General features: G+C 35.1%; 1 protein-coding gene across 10 annotated transcripts in view; it reads left to right on the top strand.

Annotated features, from left to right (window-relative positions):
- The window catches only part of LOC141459325 (uncharacterized), a 799,141-nt gene that overhangs the window by 761,209 nt on the left and 20,674 nt on the right, over positions 1–17,258 (top strand). For all 10 annotated transcript variants that reach the window (XR_012461442.1, XM_074138280.1, XM_074138274.1 and 7 more), the window contains 12 exons: positions 48–213; positions 2,612–3,023; positions 5,560–5,737; positions 6,766–7,077; positions 7,694–8,096; positions 11,031–11,163; positions 12,190–12,416; positions 12,981–13,178; positions 14,230–14,333; positions 14,411–14,575; positions 15,464–15,610; positions 15,824–15,898. Coding sequence is in view for 9 of the 10 variants with exons in the window: in XM_074138280.1 (XP_073994381.1) it covers positions 48–213; positions 2,612–3,023; positions 5,560–5,737; positions 6,766–7,077; positions 7,694–8,096; positions 11,031–11,163; positions 12,190–12,416; positions 12,981–13,178; positions 14,230–14,333; positions 14,411–14,575; positions 15,464–15,610; positions 15,824–15,898 (2,520 nt within the window). In the remaining variant the exon portion in view is untranslated. The remainder of the gene's footprint in view (positions 1–47; positions 214–2,611; positions 3,024–5,559; positions 5,738–6,765; positions 7,078–7,693; positions 8,097–11,030; positions 11,164–12,189; positions 12,417–12,980; positions 13,179–14,229; positions 14,334–14,410; positions 14,576–15,463; positions 15,611–15,823; positions 15,899–17,258) is intronic.

Genomic DNA, 17,258 nt, shown 5'->3' with positions numbered 1-17,258 from the left:
ATTACTACTTACAAATTATAATACTCTTTTGCATTATATACTTTAAGGAGTCTGATTCAAAAAAATGCGAAAAGAAGGAAGTTAGTGGGCCACCATTGCAAACGGCCAGCATCAGTGTGAGGGCACTAATCGAGGAGAAGATTATACAGAAGCGAATCACGACCAGCACGGCTCAGAGTTCCCAACATCTACCTCCAACACTCTCAATCATGGGTAACATCTTACACTAATCATTTGCTGTTTTATTATTATTATTTTACTTTTCCTCTCTGTCAACACGAACCAAATGACTTATTTCACTTTTTAATGAATTGCCCGGCCTCATCGTCAAACAGAGCTAAATATTTAGAAAAACATTTTTCTGCAACCCCAGACTACGATAAATTTATTTCATTATTAAGTTTTTCTATTAATACGTCGGAAGAGAAAATAAAGGATACATACTTGTTTTGTACCGAAAGTTTTAAATTAAGAAATTCTTTATTATCTTAATGTTATTGGTTTATTATTGTAACTTCAAGAAATCTCCTGTCTCTCTCTTTCTCTTTATTTGTAATTCTGCTTTTTTGCTTGTTTTTTTTTTACTTGTTTTAATTGATGTAAGTACTACTACGAGGTGTGTTCAAAAAGTAACGGGAATTTTTAAATTTCGCGGGTTTGGAGAGTCTGATTGTAAAATTTTTTTTTTTATTATGTTGGTGCACATGCCCCTGAAGTACGATAAAATTTTCAGTAATATTCATTGTTTACTTCTTAAGTGGCAGCCGTTAAGGTTAGACGTGTTTTTCGAGCTTGGCGATTTTTGTTTGTTAAAAAAAATGGATCAAAGAATTTGTATTAAATTTTGCGTAAAAAATGAAATAAAGTGTAATAAAGTGTGTGAAATGTTAATAAAGGCATATGGTGAGTCTGCTATGAGTAAAACAAGGATTTACGAGTGGTATAAGCGTTTCCAAGATGGCCGCGAAAACGTTGAAGATGACGAACGACCTGGACGTCCAAGCACATCAACAACCGATGAAAACGTGAAAAAAGTGAAAGAAATGGTTATGAACGATCGCCGAATCACAATCAGAGAAGTCGCTGATGATGTTGCCATATCAATTGGCTCATGCCATGAAATTTTTTCGGATGTTTTGGGTATGAAACGTGTGGCAGCAAAATTTGTTCCAAAATTGTTGAATTTCGAACAAAAACAGCGGAGAATGGAAGTTGCTCAAGAGTCACTCAATGAAGTCGACAACGATGCGGATCTACTGAAACGTGTTATAACAGGTGACGAAACATGGGTTTACGGATATGATGTCGAAACTAAGGCTCAATCGTCCCAGTGGAGGCATTCTGGATCGCCAAGACCGAAAAAGGCTCGACAAGTGCTGTCGAATGTGAAGGTTATGCTCACTGTGTTCTTCGATTTTAATGGCATAGTGCATCATGAATTCTTGCCACAAGGTCAAACAATCAATAAGGAGTACTACCTACAAGTTCAACGCCGTTTGCGTGAAGCAATCCGAAAAAAACGCCCGGATTTGTGGCAAAACAATTCATGGATTTTGCACCACGATAATGCACCTGCTCACACTTCATTGCTTGTTCGTGAATTTTTGGCCAAAAACAAAACTTTAACGATGCCCCAGCCTCCATATTCGCCAGACATGGCTCCATGTGACTTTTTTCTATTTCCAAACATAAAGAGAACATTAAAAGGCCGTCGTTTTACAAGCATAGATGACATTAAAAGCGAATCGCTGAAAGAGCTGAAAGCTATCACAAAGATCGAGTTTCAGAAGTGTTTCGAGGATTGGAAAAAGCGCTGGCACAAGTGTATTGTATGCGAAGGGGACTACTTTGAAGGCGACAATATTAATGTAGATGAATAAATAAATATTTTTTCAAAAAACGAAAATTCCGGTTACTTTTTGAACACACCTCGTATTTTGTTAGGCAAAGAAAGTGTTTTAATTCCAATTTATTTTTATTTTTACTTTAATTAATTTTGTAGTAATGATGAGAAATGCATTATTTTATGTAATCTTCCACATGTAGCCAACTCCCTCTGTATGCCTAACGGCATAAACAGAGTAAATAAATAAATTATTTTACTTTCATTTGCCTGTCAAAAGAGCAAATAAAGCATCGTGTGAATTTTAAAATTTCGTTTTCTTTTCCAGGAAATAAATTTTGAGATCCTTTGAATGAAAAAAAAGGATTTTTTTTTTTTTAAATTTTCTCTTTGTGTATTTGTAGTCAGGATAACTAAAAAATAAAAAATAAAAAAATTGCCGAAAGTTCAAAATTGATAAATGGAGTTGATCTGATCAAAAAACACTATCATAAGCTTCTTGGTGCTAATTTTATTTTCGATGCACCAAAAAAACTTTTACTATCTAGATTAATAAAGTAGAAGCGCCATTTTATTACTCGATTTATCAGTTTTTTTTGCTTTTTTTTTTAAACTACACTAACGATTTTTTATTTTTTAACTTCTTGTACTCACTGTACATAGATCTTTAGGAACCGATGGATGACTAAATTTGAACTTAGAGGTATTTTTGTTCAAAATTTCTCTCCATTTGCATTTATCTTTAAAAAAAATTTTCGATTGTTATAGAAACGCCAGTCAGAAGATTTGGTGGTAAAAATACAACGGAACCATTGGCCGTGAAAATATCTTCATTCGTAGTCCCTTCTTTACCATCTGGAGGTATTGGTACACTCAATTCAGAAAAAGTGGTGATTAAAACTGAAGAAGGGATCAAAGTGGAACATATAAAAGTGGACGGAGGTTTGAAGGTGAAAACTGTAAAAGTGGACAGCAGTGGTAAGATAGAAGGCAGCATGCAGACGGAAGTGCCGGTGAAGTCGGACTCCTCACAAGCCAGCGTGTCCTCCATTGTAACTACGCCACAACTTACCACCAGGGCTATTCACGACCATCCTATCATTTTAAAAAAAGTTTCTAAACCAATAACCAAAAGGACCACATCAGATCCGGGATCAAACCATCAAGAAATAAATGATGGGTAAGAACTTCAAAAATAATCTGGAGTTAAATAAGAAAAATTACAGGTCTATGGAAGGTATTAGGCTGAGTGTGGTTAGTCTCTACTGGATCCTAACGCGGAGAACCCGGGTTCGAATCCAGCTGCTAGACCTTTGATTTTCTCTTTTTAGAAAATTCTTACAACATCCGGTGATGTACAATGTTTTCTTTAACGAGAGAACACTTCTAAAGGCTGACAGCGCACTGAAAAAAAAAGCACCAGGCGCCAACAACCGCAGAAGATGACGCGCCTTAGCAAAAAAAAAAAAAGAAAGTAGACTTCAGCAAAAGACTATAGAACTTTAGAACTGCCAGTTCTGCAGTTACTCTGTAAGTACTTGGTAGCTGGATTTGACTCGACAGCTCCCCTTAAAAGTCTCAGCAACATCAAACAATGCGTCCCTGAAACTTTCATTTATTTTTAAAGTTGTATCTCAATTTTTAAATTTTCGATATTCCACGTCTTGCCCAACTGTTCAAGAATATTTTTCCCGTTCTTTTCATATTGAAGTTTAACGTTTGAGTACGGGTGTGTGCCCTCATCAGTGGCTGATATGAACCAAAGATTTGCCACTTGAATGGAGTATGGTGATTAGCATCATGTGACTGTATTGTTAAATGAGACAATACGAAAAACATTAATAAAAGTATGAAGAATATTGCTTTTACATTCAACGCCACAACATTTAATCATAGATTCAATAGCAATAACACAAGATTATGCACAAAGAAAATTTTTATTTATTTATTTATTCATTCGTCCTTAAGGCCTGAGCCTTTTATAAACGGAGTTTCAATAAACAAATTACATACATAATATAATAATTAAATTAAATGATAAAACTTGATAATAAAAGTAAAATAAAAACAATATCATTAATGAAATTAAAATAAACAAACAAAAAGTAATAAAAATAGTAAAATAGTATTTATAGATTCTGTCTAAAGGAAACAAAAAAAATATAAAACCTTTTTAAAACACAAAAACAAAACTTTAACACCTGAAATTATTCGTTTAGTAAAAATGATCTTAACTTTAATACATTAAACACGTAATTATATACAATAAGTAATTTTGATTTTTCGCAACTGTACATTAGTTCCAATAGATCTCTTTGTACCTCAGTGGGCAGATTACTTTTAAAATAATGAATCCTTATGGAGGCATATAGAGGACAAACAGCAAACAGATGCAAGAAATCCTCTTCTACGTGCATATCACAAACTGTGCACAACAATTTACAATTTATAAAATGAATGGATTTCTGTAAAGATATTTTGATAAAATATTTATTAGAATTTCGCATCTGAGCAATCAACCTAGTTACGCTGAAGGGTTGTCTAACATTAATATACTCTTGAGGTACTCCAGCCAAGAGTGGTAGGCTATTGTAAATATCACTAAACCGGGAATATTCAAGTGATTGCCTGTCCAACTGGAGCAAATTAGTATGCAGTTTTGAAACTATTTCTCCAGCAGAAAGTCCATTGAGATCAGACGCTTCAAAAGAAACACCATATTTGCCCAACAAAACTCTCAACTGAAGAAACCAGTTATATTTCATGCACAAAGAAAATAAAAAATATATATATATATTACAGAGTTACACTTGATCAAAGGTTCTACTTCAATGAATGACAGGGCAAACACTTATACCTGAAAACAAATAAATAATTAAAAAGAAAGAGAAATTAGCACAAATTTTATTCTCATTTTCACAAAACATTCGACCAGGGACAGGTAATCTACAGAGCATTTACGCATTAGTTAACGTTGCACAATGGTTTTGCAGGCATTTGCAGGTAGATACACAGTTTTTTTTAACTCACTGGTAAAAAAAACAAACAAAATATGCTAAAGAACCACTTATCCAAACCAATGTGCGATTTTAATTAATTACCATACGCCATGAAGATGATTTAGCCCAAAAGCTTGGCAAATAAAAAAAAAAATAAGACTGAAATTGGCAATAATTTCTCTTTCCTTTTAGTTGAATAAATCAGTCTCCAAAAAAAATATAATACTCTGCAAAATGTATAATATAAGCAGTAACCACAGAATCAAAACGCAATTAAAAACGGACTGGCACCAGCCACTATTACAGACAACAGATTGTAACCATAGCAGAAAATAATCTCCAGATAAATTATACTCCACTCACAAAGCACAACTTCGTATCAAACAGCCACTGATGAGTGCACACATCCGTGCCGAAACATTTGGAATAGAGAAAGCTGGCTTTTTAAAGCTCTATTCCCAACAGACCATAGTTCAAAATGCATAAAATAATTAAAAGAAAAGATCATCAAATAGTCAACAAAGACAAATTCATGGCTGTATAAATTCAGTTAAATGTAGTACAACAAATAACAAACAACCAATTATTCAGCAACATAAAACACAATAAAAAAACTGCTGCAACTGTCTTTCATTTAAGATTATAATAAATAAAATACGATTCAATGACAGAGATCCAGAAATCAACTTAATAATATAGTGCTATGTTTTTGTTTAGAGCTCAAGCAATACAGAATGCAATACAGGGAGAAACTTATTCGATAGGTGTTTATAGTGAAGATGGTGGATATTTTTCGCCAACAATTCAAGATGACATGTTTCAACATGTACAGTCAGTGCAAGAATCAATGCTGCTTCAAGGTGTTGATCCAGCACAATTAGTTGATTCCATTCAGGTAAGCATTATTAATATTTTCACAGCTTGTAATTTTTTTTTGCCCCCACTTTTACTTCTTCTCCATGCTCTGCGGAAATTTTAACTTTTTCTTATTGCGCTTATTGAAAAACCTACTTAGCATCTGTCACAAAACTTTTCTCTTGGTCTATGGTCATCATTTAGCCAGGCAAGACTAGATCATCAAAATTATTAGACCATCATACTTACAGCGCACAGCATTCTTCTTCTAGGGTCATTCTTCCTAAGTATTCTTCTATCTTGTTACTTTCATTGCGTTAAAAAGGTCGCATTCCCGCAAGTGATCGTAAAGCTCTTCATTGTTGCGGAGCATCCATTTTTCTATTCGAATGGGTGGGCCATAAAATTTCCGCAACAATTTTCTTACATGAAGAACCATTTACAGGATTCTTTCACAGTCTTAAGCGACTGCGATTGGATCGTCTTAATATTATTTCTTTATGTTTTTTTGGCTGTTCCGTGTGCTTTATTCAATGCAAACTCATCGGTTTCCAGTTTGTTTCGATCTTCGCCATGATTGATCTCTAACTTCTGCTCATCAGCATATTTGCCTAGTATTTAATTAAGTCCACCGCCTAGAAAAGCTTGTTGCCCGAATCTAATTCCTCCTCATGGCCTACCCGATTTGTGGCTTTCTCCAATACTAGTAACTCTACGAGTACGCAGAAAGCAGGCCTACGTCGGGTAGAAATGTGCGTGACCAGTGTTGGTCTACAGCTGTATTGAATAATGGAAAGGACATTTTGCATAGCCGCATTCCATCTGGAAGTTAATCTGCAGGATGCTTTGAACTTTGATCTTTGAGAAGTAATTAATCTCCTCCATTTTGGGTTGGTTTTCCTTCCTAGAACATTTAAGGTTTTGTTTTTCTTTAAGTAGCATTTTAACAGCCCAGTGAGTGTTTGGGAAGTATAAAGACTGTTCCTTTTCTCAGATCAATCTCTACAACCTTGACTTATCTTATTTTTAGTTTCTTTAAACAGTAAATAGCTCGTCATTTATTTTCAGGCCGCAGGTCTTCAGGATATTGGAGCTATTGAAAATTATCACAGTCCTACAGAAAGCCTGCCAAGTCCTGAAACCTTTCCAAATCACCAAGATTTACAAAGTGTTTTGGATTCACCGTTGCCAGTCAGTTTAGCCGATTTCGCCTCGTTACCTTCACCATCGTTTACTTATCCTACGCCGCCGGCTAGTCATGAAGGACAATCGCCATCTTTTCCAAATCTAGTATCTCAGGGTAATGCTTCACCACTTTCAGCTGCTTTTTACACATCACCTATGTCAAGTTCAGCTGCAGTTGAGGCTGCGTTAAATGAGGTAAGTTAGTTATGTTGCCCTAAATGAGCGTCATAGTCTATATTTTAAAATCTGAGGTAAAAAGATCGAGAACTAACTAAAGAGGTCGAGGGCGGGATTAAGTTGGTGTGTAACTGCACAACCAAAGCCCTGGCTCAAATCCTGGTAGCGATATATTAAATTTTCTCGCCCCAGAACTTCTACAGCTAAATATCCAGTGGTAAGAACAGTTCTCAAAACAAGGCTTTTCAAGATTCATTCAACAGAAGAGTTAAAACGTTAAATTTATTTTTTTAAATTCTTTCAAATAATCTCCAGTTGTTTCACCACGAAGAGCTCTGACAATGTATTCTGTTAATAAAACAAAACACTAACGTCTTTAATATCGCACCAATGGACCAGTGAGATAAATAAATTGTTTGATCATTCAAAAACATGGCCTAAGTTCACTTCTTTTGCAATTAAGGAGGCAGATCAGGATTGGCACCACTCCTAACTTACTGGCCCTATCTCTAATCAACAGAAAGTACTCCTACAGCTGTGGGAGTTTAAGATTATTTTTCAAAGACCTTAGTGTTTTGCATCTAGCCGCCAAGGCTTGAACAAAGTGTAAGATGTGTCTTCTACGTGCTTACAGGTATTACCTGAGCATGGCTACCCTTCCCCGCCACCTCACTCACCGCTCTCGTCCACGCCCGTCCCGTCACCACTGTCTCTCCCGGCCTCATCCACTTCACCGCTATCCCATCCCAGTTTAACCTCACAGATGATGCCAAACTCAGACGATCCATTGCTGTCATCAGCGCCTAAAGATTTTGGCGCTAGGAAGAGAGTGGATATTCACGGAGTGAAAGTGGTTCATCAGACTACGAATACAGTAGCCGGCATGGAAGTGCCAAGCAGCGGGCAAGGTGGTGTGACCGGTATTGTTCTGGATAGAAATGGTGAACTCAAGTTGATACAGACTTCTTGTTTCCAATCTATCTTAAGTGGAACCGTATTCGTCAACACTAAAGCCAAATTAGAACCAACAATTCTCAGTAAGTAATATTTGCTTCACTCTTGTTTTTTTTAATGTATTTATTAGATACAAAAATTAAAAATTTTAAAGGTTAGATCATTATAACATGTGTTTACTTCACGTAATATAATAATGATATGTCCACGTTATGGTAGAAAGGAAACGAATGTTTGACGACATATACAAGTATTTAGATGCACCATTTCGCTACGAAGACATAATATTCTCCACCAACATCTATGTGCTTAAGTCTATAGCAAAGCTAGCAATGAAATATGAATGTATTTAAAAGTTATAGAATGAATGCAAGAAAATGATTACAGAAGGAGTACGTGATTTTAATTTCGGTTAAGCTATAAGGATGGCAGGAATATAGAGTACTGATCCATCCATTAGTTGTAGTTTATGTAAATAGTTGTATAGAGTAGAGGGATGAATGAGTGAAGCGAATTTATTTATAAGTAAGAATGGAGAGTGAGTGATATTCTAGTGATAAGCACCTAGACGATGCTGGCTGTATGGCGGAAGCCAATTCCAAAAAAAAAGGCAAAAAATAAAAATAAAATAACGTGTGTCTATTACTTTTGCTGAAGAAAAATTTAAACCCATTCACAAAATTGCCTCTAGTTAATACTCGCAATATATGTTTGCCCAAAATCGAGCCTAGAGGAAATAGCCTTGTTCCTAAACTTTCGGTAACACAATTTTCAAATTAAATCAAAATAACTGCTAACAGCACAGTGACCCTGACAGCATATAGAAGATAATCACGTGATCTTCACATAAACGGTACTCCACAAAAGAATATTGACACATCATTTGATTTGTGCTAATAATATTTCACAAGATACGTATGATCCATGTTTTGAAAACTGTGTATTCATTTTTATTTGAGTGCTTTAATAAGTGCTAAAGAGTCTGGGCTTTGTAAATGTTTATGTATTGCAGTTTAAAAAGTCAAGCGTAATGGTTGATTAAAGTCTATAGAATTTATGAAAACATTGTTCAGAGCTGATGATAAAGCACTTGGAAAGCCCCAATAGTTATAAAAGAAATCATTTAAGAAAATTGGGGGAACAATTTTATTTAAGCAAATTTAAATAAAGTTCGTACGTTGCTATCTGGAGACAAATTATTAGGTTCGCTGAGCATGAACATATTCTGCATGTGCATATAGATAACTCAAGAAATATAAAGTAGAAAGTCAAACATAGTATTATTAGTTTTGACGGTTCAAATTTTAGTACTTCTAAGACCACTGATTGCGCTGCAAATTACTAATTTTATTTAATGTTTTCCATATTTGAAAATATACAGGGTGACCAAAGTTATATGCTCCACCCACTTTTTTTTTAAACGGCGGGAAATTTCGAAAAAATAAAAAACACGTATTTAATCATTTTTAGTCTAGTTTATTTTCAGTGATTGAGCCAATTTTTTAAACCCCAGTATCTCGAGATACAGCATCCAACTTTTGTTTTTCAAATGGAACATTATATTTTTTTTTTGCATATTTTTATAGTATTTGAGCTCCTAAAATAAACAAAAAAAATTTTTTTGAAATCGGTTAGGTTTTTCAAAAGTTATGGTAATTTAAAATATGAAAAAAAAAATTTCACTTTATTGTCAAAATTACGTTATTTTTTTTAAAGAATCTGTTTAAAGTGGGCACAATCAACGGATAGGCAAGCCAAAACTCTGAACTCCCACGCTCTGCTTGTAGCAACACTTATGGTGGCGAAGTCATGATCCGGGCAGGCTAGAGTTATTCGACGTTCAGGTTGTTTTTTCTACAAACATTTGGTGTGGAGATTTAAGAAATCGAGTAATCGGCTCATACTTCTACAGAGAGAACTTAGCTGGTGCAAGGTATCTAACTTTTTTTAAGAGACATTTTGCCACTTCTGCTTGAAGATGTTCCGCTACAATGTCGGCTAGATATGTATTTTCAACAAGATGGTTGCCCGGCACATAATGCGAGAGTTGTTCGAGGTTACCTGGACAGAAATTTCCATGAAAAGTGGTTAGGAACTCATTGTCCCATCCAATGGCCACCTCGATCTCTGGACTTAACCCCAATGGACTATTTTTTGTGGGGATATCTAAAAAATAATGTGTACTGTAATCTTAATCCCATGGCTTTAGTCGATGGTCTGAAACATCGAATAACTCTAGTCTGCCTAGATCTTGACTTCGCCACGATAAGTGCTGCTACAAGCAAAGCGTGGGAGTCCAGAGTTTTGGCTTGCCTATCCGTTGATTGTGCCCAGTTTGAATAGATTCTTTAAAAAAAATAACGTAATTTTGACAGTAAACTGAATTTTTTTTTTTTCATATTTTAAATTACCATAACTTTTGAAAAACCTAACCGATTTCAAAAAAAAATTTTTTTGTTTATTTTAGGAGCTCAAATACTATAAAAATATGCAAAAAAAATATAACGTTCCATTTGAAAAACAAAAGTTGGATGCTGTATCTCGAGATACAGGGGTTTAAAAAAATGGCTCAATCACTGGAAATAAACTAGACTAAAAATGATTAAATACGTGTTTTTTATTTTTTCGAAATTTCCCGCCGTTAAAAAAAAAAGTGGGTGGAGCATATAACTTTGGTCACCCTGTATATATTTTTCATTTACAATTTTTGTATATCTAGATTCTGTCTTTGAACTAGATAGATCTCGATTTTAAAGTGGATTAGTACGTACCTGAAAAATTAATTTCAAATAACACTGATTGTTTACTCCAGGCTGCTCCACTACATTACCAAGTGTCACTGAAGAATGCATTATTTTTATTCGTTATAAATAATACATAAATATTGTTTTCTTTCATATTCGCTCTTTTTTTGTTAATTTTGATTTTCTTTTTCTCTTTGTATAATTGCAAAATATATAAAGAGTAAAAGATAAAAAAAATTCAAGAAACCAACACATTAATACATTTTCTTGCAGGTACAGGTGAAAATGGCCCAAGAATAGTAAAGACACTGGCTATACCCAGCAAAACATTGCTCACTAAACCAAAATCAGGAAACGTTGAAAGTTCAAAAGAGGACATGGAAGATGACGTTTTCTTGAGCCCTACGTGAGTATCTTGGTTATTTTAAGCCATTCGCTGTGAAAGCTGTGGCTGTTTTAATACTGTATCAATAAAACAGACATAGTGTTACAAATCATTGGATACTATTAAACTAAGACATAATTGCGATACTCAAGTATTCAGTAAAAATTTTTTTTTTTTTAATATTTTCGCCATGCCAAGAGATCTCGCTATCATTATTAGCGAGGCACTTATCAAGTTATTCTTTATCATTAAGTTAAGCATAACAAAATTGGAACTGTTTAAAACAAATTCAAATGAAAATAGAAAGCAGTTAGTAGCGACCTCAAAAATAATCATTTTAAACACATTTTTATTGCAGATAATTATAAGCGAGACATTATCAGAATGAGAGCAGTGCCAAGTTAGAAATATGTCTCCAGAATCCTATTAAGTTTAAGTTAGGGCTTAGAATTATGTATGGCTTTTAAATTACCAGTTCAGTTTATATGTAGCATTAAGGATACAATTGAAAGAGTAATATTAAAGATACTTTATTATCTTAAAGAATGTACAATAAAATATGCAAACCAGCTCGTGGACAATATTTCCATTAAGTCCATCTATTTTATTCTTATCTGTAACTTTATTCAGTTTTCAATTTGCACTGAATTCGCTTTCTATTTTTTATGAAAAATTATCATGGCAACAGCACTTGAATGAAACTTTTATTAAAGCCAAGATAACTTTTGGCCCAATGAAATTTTTAAGTTATTACAAATAGGGAATGGAAATGGATCAAATAGTGAAAAGAATATTTATGAAAACTCGCTCAAAATTTGAATATGGGGCTTCGGTCTTTAACTATGCGGAAAATCACGCCTGTAATAGATATAGAGTATACAACGAAGAACTTAATGACAGGCGCCTTCCGAAAAAGTCCAGTACAAAGCCTTTATGTAGTCTGAGAATGCTACCGCCTAATCTTAGAAGGGGAACTTACCATTTATTACAGAAAATTTGATGTCATGTAACATGGTAGGTTGATTTTGTTGTAATTTTCTTGTACAGCGCACCGTCCAGTCCAGTAAAGAATAGCCGCAAGAGGCCGAGATTAGATTGTGCTACTCCACCGAGCCGGCCCTACGAAAGCAGACTAAGAGTGGCCCGCAGTAGGCACTCTTCGGAGCGGCACCTGCTCTTTACCCCGCCGCCTATTTTGCCTCCCACTCGGCACGGCCAGGGCCTCTACTGGCAGGCAGTCACCACCTGGCCCTCTTCCACAACCTCTCTTAAAGGTAAGCTATGTACATCTTCATTACTATTGTCCATCATGTGTGCACAGGAGTTACGTTCTACGCTATCCAAACCGTTATGAGCTCATTTGCTTCCTTGGAGGTATAATTTTCATAAAGTACTTAGAAAACTATAGTTTCCACTTGTTAGCATGGATTAGTGTGGGTGAGATGGTTAGCTAGATCTTAACTGAGGGTTTTTCAGCTAAAACCAAATAATTTTACACATCAACTGTTTCTGCAGATCCTTTGGGTATTATGTGAGTGTTGATGACAGTTATTGAAACTATCAGGTTACCTACAGCGACCCAAATTTTCAAAATATTTGTTTAATCTCCTTCCACCTACCGAAATTTATAGTACTTTTTTTTAACCTACAAGAAAGAGAGAGGTTCAGATTACGTTTTGCATCTTTTTATTGCTCAAGAGTGTATTAAATACGTAATAATCCTTTTGTAAAATAACTAGAACTAGCTTGTGTTTTTTTTTCCTTCAATTTTGATCAAATGATTGAAAAGGATCAACAGTACTTTTTCTAAATTTAAAATATTTTCCTATTTCATTAAGATTGTGGCTTGGATGACGGTGGCCAGGAAATAGGCAGCGCTCCAGAATGTGATACCTCGCCTCATATTAACCTCGGTACTCAGTACCAAGTACAAGTACCTCCTTGGAGTCGCCCACACGAACGAGGCAGAGATACATCCACAAGGGAACACCTTCTATGGGATCCAACAACTTCTAAGAACATCAGTGATACAGAAGGTAATGGTTAAAATTCTCTTAATTCAATGTTCTCGTTATTGTGCTACACTTACTGCCTTACTTAACCAAGTTCTACGAAATCCCAACGTCATCTCATCCGCAGGGGGTTACGTAGGTTGGTTGGTAGTCGTGGATATCTATTTTTATTATTATTATTATTTAAGGCGCGTCAACATCTAAGGTTATTGGCGCCGTGGATATCTATTATTCTTAAGCTCCCTTTCCTTCCAAGAACTTCCCAACAGTTCCGATATTTTTATAAAGCTACGGTTAGAGATCAAAAGAGATCTCACTTGATGTACCAAACGTAATCTACAGAATTTGGCAGGCCTAATCAGGGAATTTGTCTCATGGAATCGTAAAATGGAAAATGAAAGGCAATTCCACCTGCAACACTTGGAATATATCTAGGATCTAAAACAGAGTTGGATTGTTTAGAATCGTTCAGGAAATATATTCGCGTCCCTCTGCCTCCCCTCTGAACCTTCCCAGGAGAGAAACTGGTAGGCCTAGTTTTATCAGTTACCTTTTTGGTTTACTCCACCTGATCAGGTAACGTGTAAACTAGAGGTATCCTTCCTTGTTGCACTGTCCGCTAAGTTTGCAGAAGAGTCGTAGAAATTCCGTGAAGGGGATCTGAATTGTCCTTGACATGTCAACCATATCATGATGACCAACCCTTACACAACCGTCCTACCAGACATTCTTGTCGCCAACATGCAATTCAGCAATGGAGAAGTGTTTTTTTTTTTTTTTTCTGAATGAGTGCCGATGTGCCTTTATTACCAAACCGACGCGGAAGGGTTTAGAAAAATTTTATTATTCGGAATGGAATAATAGCAAAAATATTGAGCTAACCAACAGGCGATTCTCATCCTATTCAAAAGAGTACCACATGAGCTTAGTGCTTTAATAACGATGGAGGATCATAAGCCGATCCGACTGTAACTCTGCTCTCTTATATAAAAATTCGTTTCATCGGTAAAAATTTAAATCCTTATTAGTAATTACTGCACCTAAAAATTATGAGTTACACTGTTCTTGTTTGCAGTTGACATGTATCTGGAATTTGCGTGCTGCGCAGCCGTACCAGGAGGGGGCCGCAATAAAGAATATGCTCTACATTTGTTACATCTTTGCCATGGAAAAATCCATGTAAGTATTAATTATTTGTTTTACGAAATGTATTAAAAGTTATTAAGTTTACTGAAGCTTCTGTTTTACAAATTTAGGATGCAATGCTACGCCTAATGCAACCAACACCATTTCTACCAGTCGGCCATCCACTCCTTAGTTTTGACTATCCAGATAGTGAACGATGGAGTCCAAGTGAAATGGATCTGTTTCAACAAGCACTTATCAAATATGATAAGGATTTTCTAGCCATTTCACAAGAGGTATCACTGTTTTTTCATCATTGCATTTCATAATTTGTAATTTTTTGGTTTATTTTCTATACTCTGAGATAATATTTAATCTAAAATAGAAGTGATGTGACCCACCAGCAAAACTTTTTGTGAAAAAAATTGAAAAAAATACCCACTTGTAAGAAACGTTATGGACCACTTGTTAAAAAGAAGATTGCGATATTGTAGTTCGGTTTTTAGCTGGCAGATCGCAGAGGAATTGATTGGAAGTTGTTGATCTAAAGTTTATTTTGGCTAGACCTCTCCTAGAGTGAACAACTAGCTTGTACCCACCTCTCATTTTAGAATTACCAAATTCTTTAGAACGTCGCATTGAAAGTAGAACAGTAAATAGTTCTGAATAAACCCTTTAATGAGAACTTTAATTTAATAGTTTTCTTCTTCTCACAAATCATAAAAAATAGAAATCATAGGACTTATATATTGTAGAATTTTCTTTCTATTTGAAAATTACAAACTACAACTAGGGACTGCCACTAGTTGTTAAGTAGGTTCGTAAATGATAAAACACGCTAAATTGTAACAAACTTGATTTATTACACAGCACAGTAAATAAAATTTACTAACACGACTATTGAGGTTTTATCTCCTCCCAAGAGATGGTGCCAAAGTCACTTCGTTGCAAAATATATATATAATTTATATCCTGATATATGTAAATATTTATCCTGTTCCTTTAAACTAAAAATAATCTTTTTAAATTTTTTTTTTTTTTCTACTTTATGGAAGCACAAAATTTGTATTTGTAATGGAAACTCAATTTTAAAAATTTCACCGCACTTTGTATGAGTAATTCGATACACTTTACTAATTTGGCCACCCTTTTAATTTTAAAATATTTCAAAATTCTTTTTACAGATTGGAACCAAGTCAACGAAACAATGTGTACAGTTCTATTATATCTGGAAGAAGGTTTGCCCAGAAGAATATAAAAGGCTGAGGTTGGTAAGACGTAGATTCAGAGAAGCTGAAAAGGAATCAGAAAGCTTAAAAGCCGAACTACCTGTATGTATCAATTCCTAGTTGATCTTTTATTGCAAATTTTCTTACTTTATCTTTTCAGTTCTTAGTCAACCGTGAGGGTTTTAGTTTATCCTAAAACAAAACTTTATTTGGTCAAATTCGTTTTGATTAGTCCGATAGATTTTCCTCTTTCTAAATACCTAAAGAACCATTTCAAATTCTAATTTTATAATATTAATTTGTTTCCGATTATAGACAAACGACGCAGACCTAGTTTCTACAAGTTCTGAAAGCCGTCTATTCGTTTGTGAATATGCGGATTGTTCAGCTGTAAGTATAGATGTATTTTTCGATTAATTTTGGTGATTTTCTTTTCTTTTCACAAAACAGTTCTGGCACGTAGTTCTGTTAATTTATCACTACGACTCTCAGTATGTAACTATAGCGCGTGAACCGCCACTTCTTTTTTCTGTTCAGAAATACAGAAAGTAAAGCATAATGAAAATGCTCAACTAGACCATGATTTGGATGTCAGCTTATCTTTTTAAAAAATCGATTGTGTCTACAAAAAAATAGTGGCATACTATGAGAAATGAATTTACTGGAAAAATTTATAAAAAAAAATTCTGGTTGATGAAAGAAGACTAAAAGTATATTATTTACGTTTTATATATTCCTACTCGATAGATTTCCATTGAACTTTGAACTTCACTGCAAAATAGAAATTACTCAAAAACATTTCAGCTTTTAGCAAGGAAAGGCTCGGCCACTCTCCTCCTATAAAACTAAAAAAAAAAAAAGAAGAAGAAATTTAAGAACTTGTTACTAAAAACTTCTATAACCTCCCTGTAATACAGACTGGGTATCAGTGAGGAGGCATCCTACAGCTATCAGAAAGATGGTTTACAACAAACATTGTCATTGAGCTATACTTTAAACATTATCACAAAATTCATGAAAGGCAATACGAGGGTCGTTTGAAAAGTCCGTGCAAAAATAAAAACTACTTAATTTTTTGGGGTAAACCTTTTTTATTTTTCAACATAGTCTCCTTTTAGGCTTATACACTTCGTCCAACGCTGCTCTAGTTTGTTGATCCCTTCCGAATAATAGGATTTGTCCAAGTCTGAAAAATAGCCATTCGTTTCTGCAATCACCTCCTCGTTTGAATAAAATCTTTTTCCCGCCAGCCATTTCTTCATATTAGGGAACAAATAGTAGTCCGAGAGAGCCAAGTCTGGAGAATAGGGGGGATGTGAAACGAGTTGGAACCTTATTTCCATTAATTTTGCGACCACAACTGCTGAGGTGTGAGCTGGTGCGTTGTCGTGATGGAAAAGGACTTTTTTGTGGGCCAATCGTGGGCGTTTTTCTTGCAGCTCGGTTTTCAAACGGTCCAATAACGATGAATAATATGCACCTGTAATAGTTTTACCCTTTTCCAGATAGTCGATGAGGATTATTCCTTGCGAATCCCAAAAGACAGTCGCCATAATCTTTCCGGCCGAAGGAACGGTCTTCGCCTTTTTTGGCGCAGATTCCCCCTCGGTAACCCATTGTTTAGATTGTTCTTTGGTCTCAGGAGTGTAGTGATGTATCCATGTTTCATCCACAGTGACGAAACGACGCTTAAAGTCCTGCGGATTCTTCTGGAACAGCTGCAAACCGTCCTTGCAACACTTCACACGAT

The sequence above is a fragment of the Rhodnius prolixus genome, unplaced genomic scaffold (assembly GCF_049639745.1).
Source record: "Rhodnius prolixus isolate KJV_2025 unplaced genomic scaffold, Rpr scaffold_11, whole genome shotgun sequence".
NCBI lineage: Eukaryota > Metazoa > Arthropoda > Insecta > Hemiptera > Reduviidae > Rhodnius > Rhodnius prolixus.
The sequence above is the reverse complement of the archived record's forward strand: the minus strand, read 5'-3'. Positions and strand labels throughout refer to the sequence as shown.